The sequence below is a fragment of the Eublepharis macularius genome, chromosome 6 (genome assembly GCF_028583425.1).
Source record: "Eublepharis macularius isolate TG4126 chromosome 6, MPM_Emac_v1.0, whole genome shotgun sequence".
Lineage (NCBI taxonomy): Eukaryota > Metazoa > Chordata > Lepidosauria > Squamata > Eublepharidae > Eublepharis > Eublepharis macularius.
The window spans coordinates 21,481,557-21,500,839 of NC_072795.1; the positions used below are offsets into that span (position 1 = coordinate 21,481,557).

A 19,283-nucleotide genomic window follows, 5' to 3' on the forward strand; every position below is an offset into this window, starting at 1 on the left:
AAGCTCTAGTTGCCTTTGGAAAATAGGTCTAAGTATATGGAGCAAAATCAAAATGGAAGGGTGTTGTGCTCCATGCAGGAAAGGTGCAATAGAAATATGACTAAAGTTGGCCACTTTTGTCCACCTCCACAGGCAGACGTAGTGTTGCCAGGTGTCTGGCTTTGGCCCGGACAGTCCGGTATTTTGGGGGTCTGTCTGGGGGAAAAAATCTCCCAAATACTGGACATCTGGTCCAGCCCCTCCCACATTGGTTGCTTGGTCTAGCTGCACAGACTCCTGCACTGCTGTATGGCACTGTTGCTGGGCCAGGAAAATGACCCGCCAGCCTGGGCACCCAAGTGGCCTCCTGTGGCTGCACAGCACTGCCCAGAAGCGGCCAGCCAGCCCAGGGGGCTGGGTGGCCTCTTTTGGCTATGCGGCGCTGCCTAGGGGCAGCACCTGGAAGTGGAGGAGAGTCAGAATGATGACATCACTTCCTACACTGATGTCATGCCAAACTGGGAGAGTAAGCACAGTGTGTGCACACGCAAAAGATAAGTCCTCTGCCTTGCCCTGGGTTTCGGTATTCAGCTGGACCCCATCTGGCAACCCTAGGCACATGTCCAATCCTACCAAAAATGGGACTAGATTCTAAGTAACCTTCTGAATATTCCCCCACCCACCCACCTACAGACCCAAGGAGGCATAATGGGGAGGGGCAGAAGTGGAAAGAGGCAGGTAGGAAAGTAAGCACTTATGTAGTGCAATTTCTCTTCTGCAGTGTAAGATCCAAGCCATGGTTTTCAGCAAAGCACCAAACTGAGAGTCTTTCAGAAACAGGATCCCATCTGTGTGAAGGTCATCATCAGATTATTGTTTCTGACAAAATCTTTAACCAAAATTCTGGCCATACTTGCAGAGTGAATGAAAAAATAAATCAGTAGCAGCTCGAGGGAAGCCTTTTCTCATTTTGGGGTGCTGCCCACTTATGTTTTTTCCACAAGCAAGCCTGGGCCTTACATTTGGCTCCTATTAAAGGGGAGAATATTGTCAATTTTTTAAAAACCGCATTTCATCACAATGAAGATTTGTGTTTTTTGCCTCAGGCAGCAAAAATATATTGGAATATATCTGTGCCTTTGCGAGGATAACGTGGTGGAAGAACCAACCTACTTCGAGATACAGAACCAAATAGTTCATCTTTACCTGATCATCTGTAAATTGTCAGTGCTGACAGCTAATTCTTATCTCAGGGTTCATTTTATGAAACCAATCCAATCATCAAGTTGCTCAACCAGAAGAAGCCCTATCAATTTTATTGCCGACTGAGTTGGCGGTGCTTTGCATACTGGGATATCTAAGTTCCAAAAGCACCTCATGGCATTGATTAATTGCCCAGTTAGATGTTTCCATTCTTTACAGAGTGCAGAAGCATCACCTAACACACACAAACAGCTAAATCATTTGATGCCTCTATGCAGCGACAAGGTGCTGCAGCTTCCCCGAGTCACTGATGTGGTCTGTTTCTTGGTGCCAAGCAAATTCAAAAAGGCTGCTGCAGATAAGCAGGGCCCAGCTATTCATTAGGTGCAACAAAAAGGGGTGATTTCTGAGGGAAGAGGAGAGAATATCCAAGGCCTACAAAGGGCTGAAAAGGAATACTTAAACTCAGAGGTAACGAACTCTACACATACTAGACATCAGCTTGAAGTGGGGGAAAAATGATGGACAGTTTTGCATATGTTTCTTGCTGCATTTCAGACATGTGGAATGTTCCCCAGAATACCAATTGTTTTCATTTACTCCACTAAATGACAGAACTGTCAAAACAGAATTTAATTTGAACCAAGACTAAAATCCGTAATGTGTGTGTGTGTGTCTGTCTGTCTCTGTGTGCAGACTCGTCGAGATACATTACCATTGCTTGCTAAAGGAGGACAAGCCCCGAAGACCCTTTTCAAGATCTTGTTCTATAGGCACAAGCAAGATATTATATGCTTCTTAACCATTTCAGCATCTAAAAAAAGCGGGACGTCGTCAACGGCCACACACAATCTTAAAATAAATTAATCTTTGATTTGCAGCAAAGACCAAGCCACTGGCATAGATCCTTTGCAGTGAAGGAAGGATTTCCATTCATGGAGCGTGACTTTCTCGCCTCCTCTCCCCTGCCCCGCTGCAGCCCAAATCGTCTACTGAAAAGCTGCTCCTTGGGAACCATCAGGAGTTGCATTCTGGGCAGCACTTTGGGCTACAGCACCAGGGAGGAAGTAAGAAAGTTGTCCTCCATGGCAGAAACACTTTTACTGTGGAAACGCTCCTGCGGATCCAAATGACTTCCCCTCTCTTCTTTGGAAAAAGTCGTAGTATACAGAAGTGTACTGTTGGGGTGATGTTGGGGTTGGACCTGCGGTATTCACTGAATCCCGAGGCCAGCTACCCCTCTGCCTTCTGCCCCTGCTTAGGAGTCAGGACAGCCCTCCTTGCCCTTCCTTCCAGCCCTTTCAAAACAGCATGGCAATATGCCCTACAGGGCTTCCCTAACTCCTGACAGGCTCCTTCCTTCTGGCGAAAATCTGATCCCTACATTTCATATTGCCATTGTTGGTAAAGATATTGCTTGAAAAGGTGTTGTTAATGACTAGCAAAATCTCCAGAGCCTGAGGGACTGCAGAATAAAAAGATTTCCCAAAATCAAGCGGAGAAGGACCTCAAGTGCTGTACATTGACTTTACAGTGACTAGTAGAAGCAGAGTGCAGGAGAAAAAAAAAGAGTTCTTCCAAGTATAAGGCCATAAAATACCATGAGGAACTGAAAATGCTACAAATTAAACTGGGTAGAAAACCGAGCAAACTGGGAAGAACGACAGAATAAACTGTGCAAACTGTAAACGTTTGTTTGATTTGCACTGTCTATCCAAGTCAGGAGGGCTGAACTGTAAGAAGCGGTCTCAGAGGGATGCGTCAGAAAAGTACAGGGACCTCAGACTTTACTACTATGTGCTACTCAGTACAGTCTGTTGCTTTGGGTTTGGCCCTACTAGGTAGCTCTATGTTGTTTAATGTTAATGTACCAGTGTCAGAAGTGTTTATGCTCTGTTTCCGCATTTCTCCAACTCTGCATTGGATTTCTGTGGGCTTAAAATCTTTGCAAATTTGCATGTATAGAGACCCTATTACATTCTTTATTGAAATGTCCTTGAAATTGACTATAACAACTCATACTCTAATCCGCCTTGAGTCTCAGTGTGAAAGGCAGACTATAAATAATGTAAATAAATTAAAATAAAATAATAAGTTGTAGAATTTTTTTACAAAGTCTTTCACACAGAATACTAGAGCAACATTAAATGCTGCTTCAATAGTCTCAAGAACATGTAGGCAGATTTTGCACCTTTCTCGAGAGAGCCAGTGAGTGGTGCCGGTATTTGGGATGGGATGGGTATTTCAAGGAGTATATAGTGGTGCAGGAGAAAAGGAGACCTTCCAAGTATAAGGTTGAATAACACTCTGAAGAGCTGACGTGACGCTACCGTTGTGAACACAGGCAAAACGACAGTAGCAGTTTTGGCCAACGCTAACTTTCTGATTGACAGAGGAGCACCAGAGGCTTGGCATGAGATCAACATTCTCCAAAGTCACATCTACAATGCTCAACTCAGCTTTCAAAGTAGACAGCAAAATGCAATTTTTATAACACATATACAGATTATAGCTTCTGTCTGGACATTTCTGTCTTATTGTTTCCACAGACTCATCCATAAAAGTGTGTCCAGAGCAGCAGTCTCTCTTACCAGACATACTGGTGTTTATATGGTTTCAGGGCTCCCCCCTCCCCAAGCATTTAAGAGACAAGCAGGCTCCTAGGCTTAAAAAAAATGAAATCCAGAAGAGTCATAAGAACTTATGATTTTTTTAAAAACCGAATGAAGTCATCACAGTACTTCACTTCCAATGCTCAACGGTTCTAAAATTAGCTGCACATAATTCTGCTCCAAAGAAAGCCAATTCCGAAAACGGTGGTTGCTTTGTTTCATTTATTCTGTTGTGTTTCTGCGAGCCGTGAACAAGGGAAAATTAGCTACAAAGAGGACTCTAATCTTCCACCAAAGTAAATCCTGTTCATTAGTCCCCTGCAGGAATCGCGCCCGGAATGCTTTCACACTTATTCCTGCAGACATCCTTTTAAAAGAAAAATAAAATTAAAGCCGAGGTTCTAGCATCAAATTCTGTTCTTTTCGCGAGAAAAATACTGGATATTTATGCAGCCTTTCAGATAGTTCTTCGTAAATATGTTGCTGAGGCAAGACAAACTCCGTATCTCCTCACTCTTTTCGGCAGCATCCACATATCGTTTGGCACTGAACACACACGAAGTTGCCTTATACTGAATCAGACCCTTGGTCCATCAGCATCAGTAGTGTCTACTGGCAGCAGCTCTCCAAGGTCTCAGGCGAAGATCCTTCACGTCACCTCCTGTCAGATCCTTTAACCGGAGATACTGGGGAATGAACCTGGGACCTTTGGCATGCCAAGCAGATGCTTTACCTCTGAGCCATGGTCCCTCCCCATTCTGCCATTCTTGTGTTATTATAGCAATCATTTGCAACTGGATCGTCTAATCCGCACAGGAAAATCCAGTTGTGAATGACTGCTACAGCGCTATGACAATGCAATATCCAGCTGTGTGTGGACATAGTCTGGGGCAGCAGCATGTATGGGGCAGATGCAGAGAACCTCATCAGCCAGGGCTATGGGGCATATTTTGAGCCCCTCACTGAGAATTTGCTTCATTTCAAAATTTATTTCAAAATTCTGAGTCAGCATGGTTTGAAAGAACCTCACTGGTATGACTTGTGGTTCTTGCCACCAATTTGAGGGGGGGGCGTTAACACAACTAAGACAGAAGCTGCAGGCTGACAAATGCATGCAGTAGAGAGATGAGATAGTGCTCTGTTCCATCTCAAGTGGCTTCTGTCGGGGAAGTGAGTCATCAGTTCAGCTGAAGGCACTGGGCTTGGGGAATCGACTGTGCTGCAGCACTGGACTGCCTGCACTGCAGTGTGGAATCACGTGACGGTGCCAGAGACTGTCCCTCCTTTGCCCCATTGCTCCACTAAAAATGTGAGGTCCCCAGAGATGCTCCTTCAATGCCACGCACACATTTCTTGGCTTTTTCTTACAATAATATTGGAAGTTTAATAGTAACCTCTACCTGCGTCCACTCTTTCCATAGAGAGCAAAATTTGAGTCCAGCAGCACCTCAAAGACCAACAAGATTTTATTTATTTATTTATTTAAAAAGAAAAACAGACAATGAACAGTAATACAGTAACAAGACCAACAAGATTTCAACTGCGCCATCAAGGAGCACCAACAAGGCTTGAACTGGACTCAAATCTTGCTCTGCTCCATGGCTCTACCCCCCTGTAACTACCTTTCCATGGAGTCGCCTTCATGTGAACGGAGATTATGTAGATGTAGCAACTGCGGGACTGTGGCTTTTGGCCTGTCCAAAGAGTCAATGGATTTGGCCAGGGATAAATATATTCCCACTCAGTGGTGAACTTACTGAGTGACCTTGGTCAGAAGAGCTTGCTTTGCAAAGCTCTCATTAAAGCAAGAACACTAAGTGCACCAGAAGAGTCTAACAGGCAATACTGAATCATAATTTCTGCATGCATTATTCTGTCTGTTGCCATTTCTGCAATTAATTTGCATTGAAGAACCGTTATAAAGAGGTCCAAGAAGGAGACGGCTTTGAAGAAATTTGCAATCTGACCCTTTACCCACCTAATGGCTTTGAATCCTCCATTCTTAAATTAAAATAATTTTTCAGAAATCCACAGAAGAAAACCACCACAATTATCAGTTAGGCCGCTTATTTATCTACACAGGAACATTAACAGAGTTAATATGCGCACTTAATAATCATTGCTCTGGATCTGAAAAATGAACGTATTGCGCTGCGCAATGAAGCACCATATGCTGCTTGATGGATATCGTTAATCATTTCCTATATTTAGAGCATACATCATAATTAGCTTAATCTGTACTTATTGATGCTACGACACTTGAATAGCCACCATTTCCAGTCTTAGAAATACAATGAAAGTCAAAGTGCATAAAGAATAAAATAAGATCAAAACAAGGACATCAATGGAAAGTTTCAGAAGTACTTATGGGCAGATCCTGTTATGCCAGCCGTGTAGCCTAGAGGCTCTGGAGTTACTCTCACTTCCACTGCGATGCCAGAGCCTGCTGCATTATACCCCTAAAAGCACAGCAGTGGCTACACATGCTGCAGAATAAGCAAGAACCGCCCTCTGCTTCCCCCTCAAAGCACTGCCACTGGAGGTCCCTTACATGGCCTTAATGACTGGGGTGGGGAGCACCGTGGGGCTGGCCTTTATCACCAGGCAGCCTGAGGAGGAGAGGGGGATCATCACTTCCTGTGGTGCCTTCCAGGAGCAAGCAGACATCAAAAGGAGATTGTTGGTCATCATTAGTCACCTGGTGACCACATTTATGGACCTCTGAATTTAGATTTTATGTCTCAGGCACCAAGATGTCTTTGGTTTGTCTCCACGAAGGAAAACAATAGGGAATGGAAGCACTGCTCAGTGACTCTCTGAGATGGCATCCTACTTGCTAAAAGGAGCTTGAGATGCAGGAAGGTTGTTTAACGAGTATTAAGGAGAAAAGGACCCGACCTGGATAGCCCAGGCTAGCCCAAGCGCGTCAGAGCTCAGAAGCTAAGTAGGGATGGCTCTGGTTAGTACTTGGACGGGAGACCACTGAGGAAGTCCAGGGTCATTACACAGAGGCCGGCAATGGCAAACCATCTTTGTTTGTCTCTTACCTTGAAACCCTTTATTTATTTATTTAATTCTATTTATACCCCGCCCTCCCCACCGATGGGCTAAAGGCATTTATGGGGTTGCCATAGGTTGGTTGTGATTTGTGATTTGATGGCACGTTACGGGAGAAAGCAAAGCTGGTTTCCCCTCCAGTTCCCCTCCCTCAACAAGAGACAGAGAGAACATCACCTCCGCTGCACAGGTTCCTTCTTGCATAGTTACTTTCCAACTGAATAGAACGGGGCTGCAAATTTTTATTGATGATACAATTGATCAGACTTTAACCACAGGCTGAAATTTCCTCCACATCATTTGGTGGAGTTTGTAGTTCTATTGTCGTCTGATGTCAGTGCTAGAATTGCTTATGCTCTGTTTCAGCATTTCTTCAACTCTGTATTCGATTTTTGCTGATGTTATGTCTTTGTAAACTTGCATTTATTTACCCTATGGCATTGTTTATTGAAATGTCCCTGCTATTGACTGTATTAATCTCATACTATCTAATTCACCTTGAGTCTCAGCAAGAAAGGCAGACTATAAATGGCATAAACAAACAAAAAACCCCAAACAAGCAAATGCTCTGAACTTCATAAAAACTCACCATTCGTCCACACTGATTTATTGTTTAATCCATTCCAAAAAAAACCCCAAAACAAAACAAACATTCTGGAAAGTTTCCAGAAATTTAAAGTTGTTCTCTGTTAACACGACGACTTTGTAAGGGTGTGGAAGAATGCCATAGTTTTAACTCAAGACTCACCGGAACGTTGTTTCTGGAAGTAGGTCATCGATAACATAACTCGTGACGTTACCCACTGGGATGGTAATATCGCCAAGGTCGATATTGTAGGAACTGATTGCGGACCCATTATTGCACGGTTCTTCCCAGTTCAATACAAGGCACACTGAGGGTGATAAAGGAGAGGCATCCAGGTGCTCGTCGTCTGATACATAGAGGACGGTGACAGCATCAGGTACCGATGCTGGGGCTCTGCAGGTGACCAGGTCACTGAACGGCCCTGCTCCTGCCTGGTTGATTGCCTAGAGAATAAAACACACGTGTTATTATTTCTCATATTGCTCACATTCACTATGTCCCAAAAGGAAGAGTAAGTCTAGAAACGGGTCCCACTTCAAATAGTTGGAAAACCAGTGCCAGGAGGTAACAACCAGGAAGGCCTTGGCCTCTATGCTGTTGTTGGCCCTCCAGGGCAACTAGTTGGATGCTTGATTGGATGGACCACTGATTGGATCCAGCAGAGCTCCTCTTACATTCTTAGTATACTACAGCATGTCCGCATCCAAAGTTTCTGAAGAAGTTTGCAGCTAGGTGATAGGGAATTGATAGGTGGTCTTTGCACCCCTTCAGAGGCAATCGGTACACAATCATCAGAGCCAAAGAGAAAGCTGGGCAGTGTAAGCGAAATCTTTTGACTCCAATCAGAAAACTGGGGCTGCTGTTTGACAGCTTGGAAAAACTCTGGCCTGGACCCATGGCAGAACAAGGAAAGCTCCAGAGTTATGAACCTCAACACTACTCAAGAGAATTTCCACTAACCAAGCAGCTGGAAGAGCTTTTCCTCACAGAAACAAAGCTGGTTATCTGCAAGCGGCAGCCAAGGGTCAAGGACAACTACTATAATAGTTGGGGTTTTTACACAATCCCATGTTGTTCTCTCAATACTTTTACAGTGAAATCCTGAGCACAGTTACTCCAGTAACTCTGCTTAGGATTTCAGTGTTAGTGGTCTCGGGAAGAAGCACCATGCTTTGCTTTGTCATCTTAAAAGGATTTTTCTTTTGTATTTGTTACCACAGGGAGGTGCAGAGGTTCATCTGAGGGACATGATCAAAGAAATTGAAATGACATATTTGAATTGCCTCCATTTCCAGCAGTGAGTGGTTTGTTATGATGTCCCTCATGTATTTTCAAAAATTTCTTCACAATAGCTTCACTATCACAATTGAAAGGTTTCTTTTTCACATACACAATGGACCTCTGCTCCCTCTCTACTCCTCAGATGAACTGGCACAACATTTTCATCAGGCTCCTTTACAACTATTTCAGTGTATCATTTGCCTCATGAATAGTTTTACCAGGTCAATAATGCTATCTTGTGTTTTGGCTAAGAGTGCAAACGCACATGATGATACTGGATCTGTATCTCCAAGCTTTCGTTAGATATTTATATGCTGCTTTTCTTCCCAATTGGAAATGCAAAGTGGTTTTCCACACTGTCTTTCCCTCCTCCATTTTATGCTCACAACAACAACCCTGTGAGGTAGGTTAGGATCAGAGAGGGTACGTGACTAGCCAAAGGTCACCCAGAAAGCTTCCACAGTAGAGTGGGGATTCAAACCTGAGTCTTCCAAATCCTAGTCCAAGACTTTAACCACTATGTAATGTGTGTGTGTTATGTGCCGTCAAGTTGCCTCTGACCTATGGCAACCCTATGAATGAAAGACCTCCCAAACATCCTATCATTAACAGACTTGCTCAGATCTTTCAAACTGGAGGATGTGGCCTCCTTTATTGAGTCAAGCCATCTCATTTTGGGTCTTCCTTTTTCCTACTGCCTTCCACTTTTCCTAGCATTACTGACTTTTCCTGAGAGTCTTGTCTTCTCATGATGTGACCAAAGTTTGACAGCCTCAGTTTTGTCATTTTAGCTTCTAGGGAGAATTCAGGCTAGATTTGATCTAGTACTGTATAATGTTGGGTACTACATAATGGTGGCTCTCAAACGTCTGAATACTGGGTTGGGTGGGCCATTTCAAGTAGAACAGTGGTGGGCAGAGGGGAGATTCTGAAGCCTTCTAAATCCAATAGGCTGAATCCCACAGGTCTGGTTCTGCTAAAGGCGGCACATTCCTCCAGCCTGCTGTGATGGGGAAGACTGCCCAATCATTAGCAGAACAGATCTGTGGATTCAGCCCAACACACTTTGAGTAAGTGACCATCAGGTCTTTCAATGATTTTCCCATTCCCCAAGACCTACACTATCATGATAATTTGCTGGAACTCAAGTTTGCAAAATTGGAAAAAGTCTTGAACACACGAAGCTGCCTTATACTGAATCAGACTCTTGGTCCATCAAGGTAAGTATTGTCTACTCAGACTAGCAGCAGCTTTCCAGGGTCTCAGGTAGAGGTCTTTCACATCACCTACTGCCTGGTCTGTTTAACTGAAGTTGCTGGGGACTGAACCTGGGACCTTACACATGCCAAGCAGATGCTGTACCACTGAGCCACAGACCCCTTCCCCTAAATCTACAAGAACTAAAATTCTCTTTGAACTCTACTCAGGCCAAAACTCTATTACCAACGCATCCAATTTCAGAGTTGGGTTGTGCATAAACAAGATGGAAGTTATGCCACATCGCAGCTTCCAACCCTGTCCTGAGCTAAGAGACTTTACCTGTAGTCTACAGAAATACTGTGCAGAGGCCAACAACTGGCCAATTTCAAAGGAGTTGCTTGTGCCATTATACACCAGTTCTAAAGATTCCTCGTCTTCTCCCCACTCCAATCTGTACTCTGAGATGTCTGCACCAAAGCTTTCGGGACTCTGCAAAACACACAAACGGTTGTATTTGAGCCTCTTTTCAAAGGTTACTTGGAAGCATTACACATGAGATCATTTATGATTTTAAAGCAGTCACTGTCCTTGTGTGAGTCTGATCAAGCGACTTGGGCTGTCCAATGGTGCTTCAAACACAGGCTTCCCGGACCAGGAAGGAGCGGGGGGGGGGGGTGGAATGGCTGGCAGAACTGTTCCTTTAAGCTAGCCCACAGCACAGACAGGAGGAAAATGTGAGCACGGATGGAACGCAATGGCAGGACCCAATCCATAAGATTTATGGACATTTCACAGTCATGGTGAAAACATTTGGGGTGAGTGGGGGAAGAAGTTTGTTGGGTGGGGAAATGAAATATACGCAATCATTTTCGTACCAACTCTAACTTCAATGCCTTAATTTTATTCAAACAATCATTACAAACATAACCAGGGTTAGATACTGAGCAGCCATTCCTGTACCCAAGCAACTCCTAGCCTTGGCCAGTTGGGAAAACATAAAAGTTAAACAGCAGTGGGAAATCATTATCACTGGAAGAAACAAAAGGAAGTTTTTCTCCTCTGAACTTAGGCTCCTTTCTATGAGGTCAGCATAGATTAAAAGAAAACAAACAACTAAGGCTGGAACAGACAATTGTTTAAGAGTAGGAGGAAATTTCAGTGATGTTGCTGGATCTGAATCATGCTGTTGTGGGTGAATCATGTGGCTTTACACTGACAATTGCATTTTCTCGTGCCGCACGCTGTTTCCCTCTCTTTTAAAAAGTTAACTTCTAACATCTCTCTTCACGAATTTGTATTTATTTGGCTTTTAGCCCGCTCTCCCTGCGAACGAGCTCCGAGTGGATAACAATACATTAAAAGGTACATAAAAATTTACACTAAAATCATAAATAACATACAGTTCAATCATAAAACTCAGGTGCAGATAAACCTCTGCAGCCCCCCCATCATTTCCAGAGAATCTGTGCAAACATCAGAAATTAGATGCAATTAAAATTGCTTTTAAGCAAAAGCTGTCAAATGAGCAGTGCCATTGAAACATTAAAAGCTTGTTTAGAATTTTTTTTTTGCAATACGCATCTGAACAAAAAACCCCCCAGCACTGATGGAATTTCTGAATGCTGCTTTTTCAAACACGTTTACTAAAAGGTGCACAGATTAGGTTTCCATTTGGATGACTGGATGATCTATTGGTAGGGCAGCTGGCATGTTCTTTTACGAACTATGAAGAAGAGAGAAGTTTGAGGAGTGAAGTTTCTCTGGTCCCAGTACTGCAGTGATGGGGAAAGCTGCATCTGCTGGATGCTCATCCTGCTTTAGAACTTCTACAGGGGGCAGAGGCACATTTCGCTTTAGGAATATGGCCATCTCTCTTGTACGATGTTCGGACAACCCTTAAGAAGCACTTTGGTCCCAGTGCAATGGTAAAAATGCACTTCCTGTGGCTCCTTAAGGAAATATGCTAATTGTGTCCATGACTGTCAAACTCATTAAACAAATATTTTAAATTGCGGGATGTAACTGAGCTGGTCTTTTTAATGTGGGTTTTAAGGGACAGCATGGGTAAGACAGGGCATCAACTAACATGGAAGATCTTTCCAACATCGCTAGCAAAATTCCCGTCTATCATTGTCTCTAAGCCCTCTGAGAAATCCTTAAATTAGGATGAAGGTAGGTGTGATATAGAGAGAGCTCAAAGCCCAATCACAGCATGGCAAACCTACTTTCAATGTCAAAAAGAGTCCAGTAGCACCTTTAAGACTAACCAATTTTATTGTAGCATAAGCTTTCGAGAATCAAGTTCTCTTCGTCAGATGCATGGTACAGAAACTGGTCAAATATAGAAGAGGAAAGGGGAGGAGGGGAGGAGAGAGAAGATGCAATTAGGGGGGGAGAGGGAGGATGCAACCAAAACATTCCTTTGCTAGTAAATGTAAACATCTCCTTTTGATGGGGGGATCAGTTGGCTTCAAAGGAGTTTGCCGTATTAGTTTGTAGCAGCAAAACAGCACTCTCCCCCCCTAATTGCATCTTCTCTCTCCTCCCCTCCTCCCCCCTCCTCTTCTATATTTGACCAGTTTCTGTACCATGCATCTGACGAAGAGAACTTGATTCTCGAAAGCTTATGCTACAATAAAATTGGTTAGTCTTAAAGGTGCTACTGGACTCTTTTTGATTTTTCTACCACAGACTAACACGGCTAACTCCTCTGCATCTACTTTCAATGCTGACCTATCTCCAAGAGCTGAAGACTTCTGCAGCCCTCCTAGCACATCACTGTCACAATTTACTCATCTTGCTTACTTCTCCACCAGTTGGGGAAAAGCTGACAAGAAGCAGAAGAGGAAAAGAAGAGGGGAGCAGTGCATGACCAGCGAGTAGGGAGGAGTTTTAACCAGCCGCTGATTTACAGGTCCTCTTCTCCGATATGTTCATTGTGAAGACTGGGCTGAAAATCATACCTTATGATACAATGTATGATAGTCCTCTTTTAGTATGCACATAATTGCATCTTTAGAACCATTACACACAAACACATGAAGCTGTCTTATCATGAGGCCGTCAAGGCACTCAAACTGGCAGTAGTTATCCAGCGTCTCAGACTTCACATAGTATCTGATCTTTTCAACTGGAGATGCTGAGAACTGAACCTGGGACCTTCTGCATGCCAAGCAGATGCTCTACTACCAAGCCACAGCCCACTGTTAATTCTATGCCATTATGTAAAATGAGGTGGAAAACAGAGGTAGTTGAATTCAAAATTGCAGGTGGTGGCAGTGGTGGGGAGAATATATTCTGAATGCAGGGCCATGTGGAAACAGCACGTACCACACAGACTACAGGTCTACATTAAACCTTTCTTCCCAATGAGCTACTGTACTATATCCAGACAACATTTTGTACATGAGAGAGGTGAGCAGGGGAAGAACATTTTTAAAAAAGACTCCTTACTTGCAATCTTAATTGGTCCAGTCCAGAACTGTAACCCTCCCAGTCTACCACCACGTCCTGCCTAACAGAGAATGGCTTTTCTCATGCACCTGTCCCATCACGTGACGACCACTCCCTCCATCCAGTGGTGACTCACATGTGTGAATGTGCCATCATACACCAGAGACAGAACTTTCCTATCATCCCTGGTCAACTCCAACACAATGCTTTTTATTTTTCGCAATTGAGACGTTCCACATATACACCTGCCAATTACCAGGGTCTGAATATGAAGGTGTGAACTAGGCACATTGGCTGCTATTATTTAGGTCACCAAAATATCTGCCCAATCCTAATTGCTTCTGAAAATAAGACATGGGAAGAAGAATGTCCTCTTGTGTGCAAGCAGCCTTTCAAACAGCTAGATCTGTCCCTTCCTCTATAATTACCAAATTCCAAATGGTAAGGTGTTTTTTTTATATTATGGCTAAACATTTAGAAGAATTAGCAGGTATAGTATCAAGGTTGATAGCATAGATTAGATCATTTTGGGGGGTGCAGGGATTTTTGTATATATATTCATTTAATTTATTAGATTTTTGTGCGCCCTTCCCACAAGTGGGCTCAAGGCTGGTAATTTTTTATTAAGGATTTTTAAACAAGATGTAAAAAAGATAAAAAAAGAAAATTTAAAAGAAATAACAGGAAAAAAACGGGGAAAAAAGGAATACTAATATAAAGAAAAATATAGGGGATGCAGTTTTTGATCACTCCCACATTCACTGAATACTCCCACCAATAGTAAAAACCTAACTGACAAAAAGTTCTAGCCCAACTACCTCTACACTGTCCTTGGGAAATTTGTTTATGGAGGGAAGTGTTTAAAAATAATGGTTTCTGAGAGCAGAACTACAAGTGACAAAAGGCACAGGTTGGACACTTGTCAGCTTTCCTCAAGTTTTGGTGGGAAATGTAGGCAGCTTGGCAGAATGTTGGACAAGTGACAGTTGAAAAGTCCATTGGACAGCAGTCGGAGATCCAAGCGGCAAGACCAGGATGCCTACATTTCCCATCAAAACTTGAGGGAAGCTGACAAGTGTCCAACCTGTGCCTTTTGTCACTTGTACTTCCGCTCTCAGTCTTCCATGGTACCATCTTATTCTGCGACGTGGATTCCACCGCCTCATTCTGTCGACCTGTGCAGACCAGGTCTCAGTTTGTGTAAGCAAGCTGGGAACCTGAAATAGATAAGCGATCCACCATGCCAGGATCCAGTTCCAGCTAAACACACAACGCTGCCTTCGACAGAGACCCTGGGTCTATCAAGGCCAGTATTGTCTGACTGGCAGCAGCTCTCCACAGTCTCCACCTGATCCTTTTAACTGGAGACGCTGGAGACTGAACCTGGGACCTTCTGTATGCAAAGCAGATGCTCTACCACAGAGTTAGGGCCACCCAGTTCAGCTTCCAAGTGCCACTGATGGGACCATCAAAAGAAGTGGTTGGACACAGCCCAGCACCCTTCCATTGTGAAAATCCCCTTCCCAAGGAACATTTGTACTGAACTTGGTCATTCCTGTGAGCTGTTTTTACAGCCAAGTAGGATTAAAACAGAACATATATACGTTTTTCAAAGAAGGAACTTATCTTACCTCCCAGCTAACAAGTACACTTGTGTTGGAAAGGAAGGTAAGGCATGGGGTTCGACACTGCCCGGGGGGCCCAGCGGTTGTCGTGACTTCTGTGGCTTCGGAATATGGCCCATACTAAGGGAGAAAATAAACACGATGCAATACATATTTACTTATTATGGCGAATGGCCTGTGTGGAGATGTTTCAACATACAAAAAACGAGTGAATGTTGAGAATAGCCTAAGGGGTCATTGTCAGCATTCACTGCTATCATCCCACCATTTCATACATCCCACTCCCCACTTGAGAAATTGTCAACATTCCCCACAATTGTCAACAGTCTCCATATTCTGGCCATTTGTTCAAACACATTTTGTAAAATATTACATATAAATAATAACCCCCTCCCCGCCACAGTAAGTTACATATTTTTATATTTCAAGTGTTTTACTGGTTTGGACCTCTTCCCTCATCTAAATCTAAAGCTTTCCTGAAGGCACATTTAAATTAAGAATCCCGGTGACAATGTTCTCAGTTCCCTTCAGGCTCCTTGGTTCTTCTGATGAACTCACTTCCACAATCTCCTAACCTACCAGTCCCTTCTGTGCCCAGAGCCAGTTAAGAGGATTATTCCTTTTAGTTCCAATCCTTCACAACAAGTGGATCTTTTTTCAGGTCCTTATGACTGAGGCCCTTCTTCTTAATGAACAGACTGCCCACTACAAATATTCTGTGATATCCTAGCACAGTGCCAATGAGGGATGAATAATCTAACATGTGCGTGTGCCATCAAGTCGCAATCAACTTATGGCGACCCCCAGTGGGGCTATCAAGCAGAGGTGGTTTGCCATTGCCTTCCTCTGCAGAGTCTTCATGGTGGTCACCTATTCATGTACCGACCCTGCTTAGCTTCTGAGATTGGATGAGATCAGGCTATACCATGCCACCTTCCTTCACCAATGTAATATATTCATGACACAATATATGTCATTTATGATTTCTAAAAGCCAGTTCCAACACACCTAACCATTCATACACACAGCGGCTGATAAACACTAGAGATGGGCACGAATTGGGAAAATGGCGGTTTGTTGTGGTTCAGCGCGATTCATGAACCACGAACTGCCATGAACTTGCCCGGTTGGTGAACTGGTTCGTTTGGTTTGTGCATTGGTTTCCAGTGCTGCAGAAGGTCTGCAGAGAGCCCATTCCCCCCCCCCCATTGCCTAGGTAACAGATTGATTGGTACCAGGCTGCCTGCAATGATGAACGGAAAAACGAACCAAACGAACATCATAGTGGTTTGTTGCAGTTTGTCAGAAATGAGCTCTGACGAACTGCTGGTGTGCGAACCAAAACCGGCCTGGTTCATGATGAACTTTGGTTCATATTTTGGTTTGTGCCCATCTCTAGTACACACATATGGTTCCCCTTACCCCTCCATCATTCAAAGCCTTCACTCTGAAGTGATACGTTGTCCCAGGCAGAAGATTGGTGATGGTACACTCAAGATCCGGGCCATGATACACTTCAGATACAGCCTCTTCGGGTCCGGCCATCTCTACACTGTACGCAGAGACGTGACAACTAGTTTCTGACACAGGGGGAGCATCTAGGAAAAGGCATCATAAAATTATCACATTACCAGCTATTATTAGTTGCCACTGATATTTTGCCAGGTAGAAGCACACATACACTTTCTATTATTACCATTTAGTCCTTGGATAACACCAGCAGTTAACAGCAGATAAACCAGAAGGGGTCCCAAAAGGAATATCTGTATTCATTATGAAATGAATACCTGTATACATTGCTACCTCCCACTTCAAAATGGGGGTAAGTGGGGTGCAAATCTTCGTCAGGCTGGTTTTTCGATATATTTTAAGATGGGAGTAGTAGTGATTTTTACACACAGCCCTTTGCAAACCAAGTCATGCATCCGTATTTGATATAGGCATACATAAAACGTAATTTGAGAAGCCACTTGAAGTTATCCTAGACAAAATACATCATGGCTTCTGTTTCCAATGGAACTGCTACTGTAAGGCAAACCATTTTCTACAAAAGGGGTCCTGGAGTTTTGACACAGTGTGGTGGTGGGCGCAGCCATATGGCTGCCACAAAATGGTTGCTGCAGGAGGCAGAGCCAGACACAAAATGGATGCTACAGCTTACCTGCATTCACACAGTGAAGATCCTTGTGTTGTGGAGGCAGCTTCTGCCATAGCAATGCTTTTAAAACTCTGCCCAGCCAATCAAACCTCCAACGGCCAATCAGAAGCCATGCTTTGCAAAAGCCCCACCTGGCCTCACCCAATTTCTAAAAAGTCTTGGCGGGCGGCAGAAAAGGAGTCAGCAGGCATCATTGTGCCCAACGGGCGCCACGCTAGGGACCCTTATTCTACAACATTTGTTTAAAATACGATCCGTGCTTTTTACTTTATATCATCCATTCATCACGGTTTCATTCTCAACGTGCTTTTCAAAATTTTCAAATCTTTTAAAACAAATGCTTGTATAGTTTTTTTTTTAAAATCACTGTTTAGCACATAACAGTGGTCAGTTCAAAAGCAGCTGTATGACTGCAGCAAAGATCTGGGCTGTAATAAGTATCGATACTTTCATACTGTGGGGGCTCCTGGCAGGCCTGAGGGCCAGGGCCTTTTCCTATAAGCATAGTAGCCCTGTGCAGATGACCCATCTGCATGTTGACTTACTGCGTAGAGAGCAAGAGTGGGCATGAGCGTGCCGCCACCCACCCACCCCCGAACGTCCAAGTCGTCTGCATGGTATGAACATGCGGAGGGAGTGCCCACACATATGGTCCCTTCTTTTAATTAGCAATGCCCTTTCCTAAAGTCGCTGATCACAGGAAGTGGGTGTATGCGTGGGCATAATCTTTGCATGTTCACACCACGGATACAACTCAATGATCACATGGAGGCTGGGGCCAGGCCAGCGTGCTCCTGCTTACTCTCCCTCCTCATCTTGTGAGTCAACACACAGAGAGGCGGTCTGCTAGTGAAACTTTCACTCCAGTCACAGGAACTCTCTGCTGTGCAACTGTGGCCCCTGCAGAGCAGCCATTTATGCTTCGAGCCTTGGCTCTCACCTTTACTTAATCTGCATTAGCTTCAATTAAGCAGTCTGCTCACACAGTGTGAGGCTTATTCTTTAATTGTTGGCAATCACAGCATTCATCAACCCAAAGGGAAAGGCTATCATACTTTGGTCACATCATGAAAAGACAAGACTCTCTGGAAAAGACAACAATGCCAGGAAAAGTGGAAGGCAGCAGGAAAAGAGGAAGACCCAAAACGAGATGGCTTAATTCCATAAAGGAAACCATGTCCCCTAGTCTGCAAGATCTGAGTAGGGCTGTTAATGTTAGGAAGTTTTAGAGGTCTTTCATTCCTAGGGTCGCCATAAGTCAGAAGTGACTTGACAGCGCATAATACACAGAAACACAATTACAGCATTCAACTTTCCTGTCGGACTATAATGGAGAAAGGGGAAATATGAACTGAAACTAAAAAATATCCAATTCTTTAGGCTTGCCCTACAGATCAAATTATCGCTACGGGCCAAGCCTAATGAATTTTGATCTAAGGAATTTTCTCATGTCCTTTCATATCTTTTTGTCCCCACAAAGCAAACACTGATCTAATCACTAGAAAAGGCAGAGCAGTTGCAATTCTCTCCAGAACCATCACAAAGTGCCTTACACCCCGCCAATCGTTTCAGAGCTGAAAGCGTACCCACGCAGGCCTGCCATTAGGCAGCGGAATACCCCAATAAATGCTGTCATGTCGAGCTCCCTCCCCAAATCACTCACCCCACTTCAGCTGCACTTCTTTATGCTTTGGTTTCCCCAACACTCGGGGTGGTTGACACTGGCCTGGTGCAACGCTGAGCGTACGGACAAGTAAACTTTCAGAACACTAGAGAAAGGAAGCATGTCAGATTTAGTAAACCAGCTGATCACATGGCATGTAGAATGAGAGGCAATCGTGACCATTAGAGGAAAACTTTCCACCTCAGATATCCTTGTGAAGAAATATTTGGTCTCAATCTGATGCAGTTCTTGGCATGTTCATTCCACCTTCTACTACACTGCGCTGCTCGAGGGGCAGACGTCTACATCGTATATATCCTTTCAGGATATTTGCTGCCCAACTAAACCAACTTGCCTGGGTCTTTTCTTCCTTGTAATTCTACACTTCCAGTGTAGAATTGCCAGTCTGGATTGTTGGAAATTTGTAAGGGTTACTGGGACGGCTTGAGTCATGAGACTTGTCTTG

General features: G+C 43.9%; 1 protein-coding gene across 4 annotated transcripts in view; it reads right to left on the reverse strand.

The window, feature by feature from the left end:
* The window catches only part of FNDC3B (fibronectin type III domain containing 3B), a 360,494-nt gene that overhangs the window by 53,096 nt on the left and 288,115 nt on the right, over positions 1-19,283 (reverse strand). For all 4 annotated transcript variants that reach the window (XM_054983393.1, XM_054983396.1, XM_054983395.1 and 1 more), the window contains 5 exons: positions 18,818-18,923; positions 16,419-16,594; positions 15,003-15,116; positions 10,258-10,407; positions 7,600-7,880 (listed from right to left, as the gene is read on the reverse strand). In XM_054983393.1, coding sequence (XP_054839368.1) covers positions 7,600-7,880; positions 10,258-10,407; positions 15,003-15,116; positions 16,419-16,594; positions 18,818-18,923 — 827 coding nt within the window. The remainder of the gene's footprint in view (positions 1-7,599; positions 7,881-10,257; positions 10,408-15,002; positions 15,117-16,418; positions 16,595-18,817; positions 18,924-19,283) is intronic.